The sequence below is a fragment of the Acomys russatus genome, chromosome 24, assembly GCF_903995435.1.
Source record: "Acomys russatus chromosome 24, mAcoRus1.1, whole genome shotgun sequence".
In the NCBI taxonomy this organism is placed as follows: Eukaryota; Metazoa; Chordata; class Mammalia; order Rodentia; family Muridae; genus Acomys; species Acomys russatus.
Window position 1 is genome coordinate 3,506,907 of NC_067160.1, and position 12,033 is coordinate 3,518,939.

The 12,033-nt window shown below is 41.2% G+C and overlaps 1 protein-coding gene across 1 annotated transcript in view; it reads right to left on the minus strand.

Moving 5' to 3' along the window:
* The window catches only part of Fam171b (family with sequence similarity 171 member B), a 51,117-nt gene that overhangs the window by 7,661 nt on the left and 31,423 nt on the right, over window positions 1-12,033 (minus strand). Inside the window, exons 2-4 of the mRNA XM_051166561.1 lie at window positions 7,023-7,256; window positions 4,466-4,558; window positions 1,421-1,576 (exon numbers count right to left, since the gene is read on the minus strand). Coding sequence (XP_051022518.1) covers window positions 1,421-1,576; window positions 4,466-4,558; window positions 7,023-7,256 — 483 coding nt within the window. The remainder of the gene's footprint in view (window positions 1-1,420; window positions 1,577-4,465; window positions 4,559-7,022; window positions 7,257-12,033) is intronic.

Below are 12,033 nucleotides of genomic sequence, written 5' to 3' on the forward strand. Positions count from 1 at the left end.
AGTTTCATGAGCTTTGTCTTAAACACCCTCCAGCACAACGTGAGCTCACCTGTGACAGCCAGCATTGTCGCATTCCCGTAAATGCCTTTATTTCGTACACCCTCTAGCTTACATCTACCAAATTGTCAGCTGTCCTAGACTCTGACTCCTTCGAGAAACAGGCGTTGGGATACTTTGAGCAGGAACTGACTGGGGACCTAATCCCTGGAAACAACCACTGACGAAGTAGAAGCTTAATCCAGAAGCCAGCATGGAGGTGACGAAGGGGAATTCCGGGGCAAGCCCACTAGCCAAAGCAAGGAAATGGAGTGCTCAACACTTCTACGCCCGCCCCGTGTAAGAACGAAGCCTGTTTCGTAGACCAGGCAGTGCCCTCAAGCAGCCAGGCTTGTGACACAAGAGTGGGGCTCATCAGCCTGGGACACTGATATAATTTATAACATGTATTGTTTATATAATATACTCTTGTTACCCTCATTTCTAGATGTACCCAAAAGGAACTAAAAATTTGACACAACTGAAATACTCAAAGTTACAGATCGTCTGAGGCACTTAAAAACGGTGGAGTTTCAGGTAGGCTTACAAAGAATAGTAGAAATGGTATGGCAAATGGGGTTGTGTTTTTAATTAAAAGCAAAACTCCATTAATTTCTTAACCTTTAAATCATTAGAATCTATCACCAAAGCTGTGGAGTCTGGAAGACGAATCAGCTTTTATTAGCTAAGCTAGGTCATGTAGAAATTATGATTGCTTGTTCACCTCTGTAAATTTGGTCAACATAATGCATGGGTCACCTAAATAGCACACCTTCCCTGACACTTCCCACCCCCTTGCTAAGACTGCATAGAAAATCACACTGGGATATGCATCAAAGTCAAAGTTTCTAAATGAACTATTTTGAAATGTTTTATAAAACCACAATTTTTTTTTTTTTTTTGTATTTTGGCTTACTTGCTTTTGTTCAAATGGTATTTAATGAATTAAAATGAAAAGACATTTTGACTAATTCGATGTATAATGTATGTCAAAGACTTTGGTATAATTATTCTTTTTGGGGGGTTGTTTGTTTGTTTGGTTGGTTGGTTTTTGAGACACGGTTTCTCTGTGTAGCCTTGGCTGTCCTGGATCTCACTTTGTAGACCAGGCTGGCCTCGAACTCACAGAGATCCGCCTGCCTCCTGAGTGCTGGGATTAAAGGATCATGCCACCACACCCAGATTAATTATTGTTTTTTTGGATAAAAGTAAATTGCTTATAAATAATTTAATAGTGGATATTTCAAAAGCAACATGTAATTTACAAAGCTTAGATGAAAAGCAATGTGTAATATTATGCACCTAAATAAATAGTCTTTGATGGAAAATACATGTACTGATGCTTCTTAGAAATATGGTTACACATTTTAAAACTAGAAAATACCTGGTTTAAGAGTGATTCCAGTCGTATACAGAAAATTGTCCACCTTTAAAAACTGCTGTAGAACTGTTAGATAGCCAGTCACGTTGCTAATATGATGGTTGTCAGGAAGTTTAATGAAGGCTTTTGAAAACTGAACACTTGGTTGAGATTTGGCATCTGGACAAAGGAAATCACATTTAACACATAGACAAAATATATACATATTAAAAGCAGCATCACGGGAAGGTAAGTGCAAGGGGATTACAATCAGGATGTAATGTGAATAAATTATATTTAAAAACAGTCAGGACATCTTCTTTTTAATTAAATAACTTATTAAATTTACATCCCAGTCATAGCCCCCTCCCTCTCCTGCTGCTCCCACCCTCCCTCCCTCTTCCTCTATCCCCCCTCCCTCTCCTGCTGGTCCCACCCTCCCTCCCTCTTCCTCTATCCCCCCTCCCTCTCCTCCTGGTCCCACCCTCCCTCCCTCTTCCTCTATCCACCCCCTCCCCTGTTCCTTAGAGAAAGGACATTTTCTTTTAAAGGATGTGGTGATAATGATTTCTGAGTGTCACCAACATCTCACATAATTACTTCAAGTTCAGAACTGAGAGGCTCCCTTTTATATATTTATATAATGAGTATTTTTATTCCACAATAGTATCAATCTGTGAGCCAAAACGAGCCAGTGATATGTACACACATATATGTAAGAAACTTGAGTGTAGAGCAGAAGTCGTGGGGAAAGATGTCGGTGACATACAAATGCTATAAAGTTCTGGGCTCTAGAGAAGGTAGTGTACAGAATCCACACATCAGATCACCAAGCGCCTCCAGACTACAGCTGCCCAGAACTTCTTTGTGGCTTTTTTCAGGTCACGCTTCAGGGAAGCACACATTGACCATCCTCAGCTGGCATGGGCTGTAGCGGGAGTGGGTTGATGGTGTGTGTGGGAATGGGCCAAACAGTCCTCTGGTTCGTGCTTAATATGGGGCTAGTCCCAAACTGATGAGAAGGGAGGGTTTGTTTTTCTCCCACCACAGGGTCCTGTCCTGTCACCCAAAATGGGAGCTTGTTTGAAAACGCAGGTGATGTTGACAAGTTGAGAAGTGGAGAGGGAAAAAAAAAGTCTTCAATTATTTCAACTCAAGTCCTTCAGAGTAAGTTGTGCCCAAAGTTGACCCTGCTTTGTCAAAGAAAAATACTTTTTCTTTGGGCTTATGCTAGTTTAGGATGCGTTTCCAGTAACTTCAAAAATAACTGCCCTCAGGGCATTTAGCCACATACTGAAATGGGTAGATTTCTCCATCAGAGACCACACAGTAATTTTTACAAGTCGTCCAAATGCCAGATTCCAGAAATATACATACCACTTCATTTCATTGGTGTTGAATTGACTCTTTTCTGATATTTATCAATTGAGAACTCAGTGACATGTTGATATTTCTATAACCAACACAACTTAACAAGCCAAGGATCAATTCCAAAATTAAAATGGTAAATTATCAGATATATTACCTTTGGCCTTGAACTTTAATAAAATCACAGATAAAGGCACAAGTAATCATTTAAGTGATTAGGGTAAAATGTATCAAATTTTAAAGATTTGTATGATTATAAAAGAATACCGTACGATAATTTTCAAAATCGATTTCCAAGATTTTGCATAAAGGGAAAAATAATAACTGCAAAATACTGGAGCAAAACATCACAATTATATAGTCATTATTGTTTGGCTAAGATATTTGAGAAAATAATCTGGTATCTTCAGATTATTTGCATAACCTTTACATACGAAGATATCATAACAAAATTCACTATTCTTGTATGCTAACTTAAAAAAACAAACATTTTAAATGTGTGGCTGAGTCATGCTGAAGACACAAATTTCTTATAAGTAAAAACATGCATCATGTATAAATTATCTGCATTTCCTCAGAAAAGTTTCTAGTTTTTTCCATCCCTCTGTCCACAAATACCTTCAGGTATCCTGAGCACACTTCTATTATATAAACCAGATGCCTCCTCGGCCAAGTATTTTATAAGTGCTAAGAAAAGAAGTACGTAATTTGCAGAGAGGCGCAACGTCAGAAACATCTGTATCTAGTTTCATTAAAGCCTCAAACAGCACTAAACCAGGCCTCTCTGGAGCACATGGCTCCTGTTTACCGTCTAATCTCCACACACAGTGCTACGTCATATCCCGCCACATGCTGGCAAAACGAGCACCAAGTGCTTTAACATGTAGGGAAAGAGGATCTATCGCGTCCTTGCGTAGTAAGTCGCTCCAAGATTAATTAACCCCAAACTCAAGTTCCAACTTGAGTACTACTAAGTTTTCTCATGCAATGCTTCAGAAATGCCTAAGTGTGAGCGTCCACAAGCCATTCTTTAGGCCCTGCCTCTCTCAGCGGACTCATTCATGGAGATTTCTTGCCTTTTAGTCATTTCCATTACGTCAGAGCTGAGCACTAACTTATCAATGCAAATCAAACAGTTTGTAATTTATACATGTTATCAGTTTCTAGGATTTCGCATATGTAGTATGTGTCAAATGGGAAGCAGGCTGTCTGAGTTTCTCCTACGCGCCAACTAAGGGACACACAGAGGGAGAGGGGGCTTTCGGACTCTGTCTTGTGGGCATGCAAGCACCAAGTACCACAAATGAAGTCTGCCTACAAGACCCTGAACTCCCCAGTCACAGGCCTGTCCCCCATTAGCAGCCAGATTCATCTGGGCGGCACAGGAGGGAACAGTACCGAGTTAGGGAGCCTGAAGGTGTGGGAAACACGTTCTGTCCTTGTCACAAAAGTCCCACTGAGAGATAAGACATGAGGAGGACAGGAAATAATCTCCACTGTTTCCTTCCATCATATTATTCCCACATCCTGTGAGTACTACAGGTAATTATTTCCAATACACAAAAATATAATCTTATGATAAGAACTGGTTTAGATCCATACACAACTCAGACTTTTGCCAAGTTATAACCAACCCTGATTTCTCTTATAAAATAATAACTCTAAGGATTTCCTTACTAAAGAAGTATTACACTTACTTACCAGATAACTTTCCAGTAATCAAGACAGTGTCTTCAAAGAGCCATATATTTGCTTGGCTTTGCGGGAACAGTGAGAGTGTAACGGAAGAGTATACTGTGAAATAGGACAACACAATCAAAATATTTAATGTAGGCAAAACTGAGGCAGGTATAGTCCTGTCATAGTATGTCTCAAACCTTTCTTGATCTACCCAAAGGACTCTCCACCCTACTACAAAGACATCTGTTTGCTCATCCATATTCACTGCTGCTGTATATATAATATCCAGAACCCGGAAACAGCTGAGCTGCCTACCAGTTGATGACTGGATCATGAGAAAGTGGGACATTTACCCAATGGAATAGTACTCAGTTGTTAAGAAAAATGAAATTTGCAGGTAATCTGATGGAGGGAGCTCGAAACAATAATCCCATGTGAAGTAACTCGGAGCCCAAAAGACAAATATTTGTATGTTTTCTTTTGTTTTTTGTATGAATGTTAGATTTAAAGGCTTAGATACCTACGCGTTTTGATTAAAATCATCACAGAGGGTAGGTACCCAGTAAGTGTTCAAGGCAGAGGATGGGGCCTTCCAAGGAAGGGGAAATTGACTAAAGTTATAAAGAGATAAAGGGGGAAACTAGAACCGGAGGGTTACACGGGGAGGTGTGAGAGAGCACAGTAAGGGAGGGGCGATGCGGAGGGCCACTGACACTAGAGGCCTTTTCAAAGCCATATGGAAAACCTATTACAATAGAGGCTTCATAAAATACATACAACATTTTAAAGAAATTTGGATGGAATCATCCTATGACAGGAAAGACAACACACCTACTAGACATCTTAGGACGGTAAGTAAATCCCTCGGCGTCAGGAATGGGTTACGTCGTGTTGAGTCACTGGACAAAGGGGTCCCATAGATCCCCACCCCCAAACACCACAGGCAAGTGCCAAGGCTGCTGGTTACACTCACATCCTAACAGTAAAGGCTCTATTGCTGAAGATATCACATACTTACGTCACCAAACACAGAGACATCGAGCTGGTGACCAACTGATTGTAATTCGTGGTTCTGGGAAGTACTCTGCACACCCCCAGAGGAGAGGGGTACATCAACAGCACCCAGCTACAAACCCTGAGACCCACAACAGTGACTTGTCTGCAAGATAGACTGGTATCATAGTGGCCCATGTATTACAGGGCTAACCAACCGCTTTATTGAACTTAAGGTTCATTCCATGAGATTGAACCCATACCTAATATTGCTAACGTGACCAGGAACCTGAAACCAAATAGGTCATGGGCCCCAGGGGAAGCCTTGTATAATCATTCTGCTAATGGAATATAGCAATAAAATGGCGGCTAATGATATATTGCTATACCCATAGATCAGTGCCTTATTCTGCCCTCATTGGAGAAGCTTCTTTCAGGAAAGGATAATTACCACAGGCACCCACAAGTGGTCAATGTACAAGCCTCTGTGAAAGATAAAGTCCCTTCATAATTGCTGAGATCTCAGTACTTTAGTCAACCTTAATTTCACCACCAAGGAAAGGTATAGTGTTAAAAAAACTTTTGGAGTAGTTAAGTTAAGAAAGCAGAGGCTTTGTCAATGAAATTAGACTGCCTTAAAAAAAAAAAAAAAAAAAAAAAAAAAAGAGCCCCCAAAGCTCTTCCTTCCAGGTGAGGCCAAAGTGACCAGGTGACATCTATAAAAAAAAAAAAGTGGCTCTGCAAATCAGAAAGCAAGCTCTCTCCCCAGCGAACCCACTGGTGTTCAGTCTTGGTCTTCCTCGCTTCCAGAACTGTGTGAGATCTCTCTGCTGTTTACAAGCCACCTCATCCGCAGTGGATTGTTCTAGAATCCCAGACAAAGAGTGTTTTCTAGGGCTGGAGAGATGGCTCAGTGGTTAAGAGCACTCACTGCCTGCTCTTCCAAAGGACCTGGGTTCAATTCCCAGCACCCACATGGCAGCTCCCAACTGTCTGTAACTCCAAGATCTGACACCCTCACAGCAATGCACATAAATTAAAATTAAATAAAATATTTTTAAAAAAAAAAGGGTGTTTTCTACAAGTTCTCCTTCCCTCCTACACATGTTATATGGATGTCTTAGAGGTATTTTCATTTTCAGCTCAACAGATTCCCCTCCAACAAATAGAGAGGTCACTTACATTTGTTTTTTTTATGTGTAGTTGTTTCTTTTTAAAATTTATATATTTATTTTATATCTTGATCATCGCCCATCATCTTCGCCCTAGCCTTCCTCCCCTTCTCCTCAGAAAAGGGAGCCCCCCCTTACTCACCCACCCCAGCTCATCAGGACTGAGCTCATCCTCATCCACTGAGGCCAGCCAAGACAGCCCCACCATGAGGAAGTAATTGAAAGCAGGTGATAGAGTCCATGCCATAAACAGCACCTCCTCAACTCACTAAGGGACCCACATAAAAATCAAACTGCCTATTGGCTACAGGACCAGTCTGTGTATGCTCCGTGGAGCTTCAGTCTCCGCAAGCCTCCATGGGTTTAGGTTAGTTGACGCTGTTGGTCCTTTTGTGGTATAAATAAGTACTTACTTGGCATCCTTCCGGTTTTCCAAGGCAGAGGTGTCAAGACGTAGCCCTCTTTGTAAGCAATAATGGTTAAGCTGAGTCCTAATTGGTAGGGCACTTTTATCAATACTGCTCCATTGTTTCTGGTTACTGTAGAATTTGTCTTTGTGTAGTTAACAAACACCTCCACAACTGCTTGACTCAGGTACTGGCGACTGATGATGTCATTCACCTGGACTTTTAGCATAAATACAGACACTGGAAGAAACAAAACAAAACAAAACAAAACAGAAACTGAATAAGGTTGAACCCTAGAACATATGGCATTGCACATTAAAACGTCATTCAATATTTCTGAATAACAAGACAAAACTTTTTTTACACTTAAGAATATATATTTAACAGCTGTACAAAAGGGTAAAAGCAGTGCAACAAATTCATTATTCTTCCTAAACCAAAGTAAATTAGAATATTTTTTATTAATAAGGCACAGTAATATTATCCTAATTTTTGTCATTTAAAAGGAGAACAGTGAACTGCTCTTGAGGAAAATACATGTTTACTCTGTCTGCTTTCAACTTTACAGAATTTTAACACTACTTCAGCACACCCATTCAGGGCAAGGTCCTTTGCTTTCTGTTGGCTAAAGGCAGGGGATGCATTATTGTTTCAACTACATGAAATGTCACACAGAAACCTTTATCAAAATATGAAAAAAAAAAAAGCCTACACCATTCTTCCTTGCCTACACACGATTTCATGCTAATCAAGAGAAGACAATGATAATTAAAAGCAGCTCTACCCAGCCTGCTCGTCTCTGTCCTCAAGAACAGGTCTGCACTGTCTGGTCACTGGCATTTACCCCTGGTACCTGGCCACAAGCAAAGACCTTGCACAAGGATATGCCTGTGGGAGCAAGTACCGCAATGTCTTTGCCAAAGATGGTTTCTGTTTTCCCTGTACGGAGGCTCTGGGGCCAGGCAGGATCCATTACACCATTCCTTATATGTGTCACCACAGGTCCAAAGGCTGGGACCCCGGGAGAATGGAAATCACTCTAAAGTGACAAAACAAAGTTAACGCTAATGTTTGGTTGTTATCATGATCATTAGTAACAGTTTTTTCTTCTACAGTTGGAAAAGCACACCACAACCATCCCACGACTTTTGTCACTACCTCATTAAGGACTGATGATACTTTCATAAACAAACTCATTTTTTTTTTTTTTACTTAACACCATTTTATCAAGAAAGCACGTCAAGTAAAAAGAAAACTCCTAGTTACTGTTAACTGAGCCACACTACTCTCTCTCTGCTAACACAGCACTAGTTACTGTTAACTGAGCCACACTACTCTCTGCTAACACAGCACTAGTTACTGTTAACTGAGCCACACTACTCTCTGCTAACACAGCACTAGTTACTGTTGACTGAGCCACACTACTCTCTGCTAACACAGCACTAGTTACTGTTAACTGAGCCACACTACTCTCTGCTAACACAGCACTAGTTACTGTTAACTGAGCCACACTACTCTCTGCTAACACAGCACTAGTTACTGTTGACTGAGCCACACTACTCTCTGCTAACACAGCACTAGTTACTGTTAACTGAGCCACACTACTCTCTGCTAACACAGCACTAGTTACTGTTAACTGAGCCACACTACTCTCTGCTAACACAGCACTAGTTATAGTGTTAACTGAGCCACACTACTCTCTGCTAACACAGCACTAGTTACTGTTAACTGAGCCACACTACTCTCTGCTAACACAGCACTAGTTACTGTTAACTGAGCCACACTACTCTCTGCTAACACAGCACTAGTTACTGTTAACTGAGCCACACTACTCTCTGCTAACACAGCACTAGTTACTGTTAACTGAGCCACACTACTCTCTGCTAACACAGCACTAGTTAGTGTTAACTGAGCCACACTACTCTCTGCTAACACAGCACTAGTTACTGTTAACTGAGCCACAGTACTCTCTGCTAACACAGCACTAGTTACTATTGACTGAGCCACACTACTCTCTGCTAACACAGCACTAGTTACTGTTGACTGAGCCACACTACTCTCTGCTAACACAGCACTAGTTACTGTTAACTGAGCCACACTACTCTCTGCTAACACAGCACTAGTTACTGTTAACTGAGCCACACTACTCTCTGCTAACACAGCACTAGTTACTGTTGACTGAGCCACACTACTCTCTGCTAACACAGCACTAGTTACTGTTAACTGAGCCACACTACTCTCTGCTAACACAGCACTAGTTACTGTTAACTGAGCCACACTACTCTCTGCTAACACAGCACTAGTTATAGTGTTAACTGAGCCACACTACTCTCTGCTAACACAGCACTAGTTACTGTTAACTGAGCCACACTACTCTCTGCTAACACAGCACTAGTTACTGTTAACTGAGCCACACTACTCTCTGCTAACACAGCACTAGTTACTGTTAACTGAGCCACACTACTCTCTGCTAACACAGCACTAGTTACTGTTAACTGAGCCACACTACTCTCTGCTAACACAGCACTAGTTACTGTTAACTGAGCCACACTACTCTCTGCTAACACAGCACTAGTTACTGTTAACTGAGCCACACTACTCTCTGCTAACACAGCACTATCAGGCCTGTGTAGTCCAGCTTTGTTAAGCCACACTTCTCGTTGTTCTTGGATCATCTTATGTACAGACCTAGTGAACAGTCACCCCGTCCTCGGGAAGGCGCAGTTAAGCAGACTGAAAAACCAACTAGTTCTGCTCCTCCCCAGAGCCCAAATATGAGGTTAAAGGTCACATTGCTGTAGCTCAAAGAATATATTATTGCAATCATTACTCAGAACATTAATTCCAGACTAAATTAATCCCAACTAAAAAGAAAAAAAAAAGTGCCGCTATGCACATGCATAAACACGTACACACACCCCAAATAATGGCTTCCAACTTTTAAAAAGTTATTTATTTCATATTATAATATGATTATGTCATTTCTCCTTTCCCTTCCTTCCCTCCAAATCTTCTGATACAGCTCTCCTCTTGACTTCACAGTCCTGTTTTCAACAACTGTTGTCACACGCACACACGTATGTATATATGTGTGTGTGTGTATATATATATATATATATATTCCTAAACACATAAGTACAACCCACTCGGTCTGTATGGTGACACTTGTATATGTTTTCAGGGATGACCATTTGGCGTTAAATAACCAATCTGTGCCTTTTCCTGGCGATTACTAGCTCCTACCATTTGCAGCATTCCTTACTTTCCTTTCTGTAGGTTTGAGGCCCTCTGGGCTGATGGCTTCCAACTTAAATGGGAGCCATAACCCTGCAGAAGCAAAATATTTCCATGTACATAGCACAACGGCTTTCTACACTAAATATCCTTGAATGATTAGTATAAAAAAAAAATCTAAGTAGAGGTGGCATGCAGCTGCCACTCAGTCGGCCACCAGACCCACTGAGGTCAAATCTGCAGTACCTCAGGCAAAAATAAAGACACACAGAGGCTAACGGTGCTGGAACTAAACTATCCTAGAAAAACTCTGACATCTTTCTAGCCCACGTGTTTTTGGCATAATCCTTCCTGGGAGTTCCCTGCATTTATTAGGGCCAGAGGCTTGTCATTTGCTTCTAAAACACAAACCTTAAAGCTGCAGTGTACAAGTATAGATTGTTGCTTACAAGTATAAAATGTTGCTTAGTTTACGGCCCACATTATTTTGTATATGAGAAAGTAAATGAAGGAAGAATAATATTAAATACCCTCCCCCCCCCGCCGCAAAAAAAGAAAAAAGTCAAAGCAAAACCTCAGTAAATGCAAAAGTTAAAGGAATTTCCTATTTAAATTTGATAATGTACTTGTAGCAACAAAATATACTTAAAATAGCTCCTTCCATCCTGGACAAATAAAGCCTAAAGAGGGTTTTTATTAATTCATGTGATTCAAATATCAGTCTGAAAAAATTCTCAGAGCCTTTGGATAAGAGTATCCTAATGTGTGGATGCGATCCTAAAGGAAATTCACAAAATAATTGAAACTGCCATTTGCTCTAATTTTGTGAAATAACAGCCGAATAAAGAACACTGGCTCCAAATGGCCCAACTCGGGGCTCACCTGATAAAATGATGTAAAACAATCCCTCCCCGAAACGTGCTACAAATCTGATGAGAAAACAGACGTGGAGGTGGGGCAGGGGCAGATCATCAACACTACAACACCTGCCTGGTGACATCCGCTGCAGCTACACTTTCCATCACCTAACAAGCTTAGGGGAGAAGGAGATCCGGCCAGCAAACTCTTCTCTGGTCCATTGGAGAAAGACTAACCAGCTTTGCTTCCGCCCCAATTCCATCTCTCTCTCTCTCTCTCTCTCTCTCTCTCTCTCTCTCTCTCTCTCTCTCTCTCTCACTCTCACACACACACTCACACACACACACACACACACACACACACACACACACACACACACACACGGTTCATTGCTGGAACTACATGCTACTGTATTTGGTAACCCTGAAAGGTATCTCCTAATGCTAAGGCAGGGGTGGGGGGTGATCCTTCTGATGCCACTCTCATGCTCTTTGTCCCTCATTACTCCTTAGCTGTGATTGGCATCGCATTTACTGGTGTATCTCCACTCCACCAATGCTTAAAATAAATGTCCGTTTGCTATCTCGGGGCCTCTTTTCCCAACATGGTTTGTCTCTTACCCCAGTGTAAGATACGGCAAAAACATTTTGAAAAGAGGGGAAAGAAGCAAAACCTTGGATGAAAGCTTGAAAAGTCTTGTCAAAGCGATTCAGAAAAGCATAGGCTATAAAGAATTATCTGCTCGGGTCTGACTTCCACAGGGCAGCTGATGACGCACACAACACTGCATGTCCACAGAACCCCACAGCCCTACTCCCAACAGAAAGGCTTTGCCACTACCTGAAGTAGATCCCTTGATTAACTATATATAATTTTCAGTGAGCAATGCAATTGTCTCCATGATCTGTCTACTTTTCTCCATTGT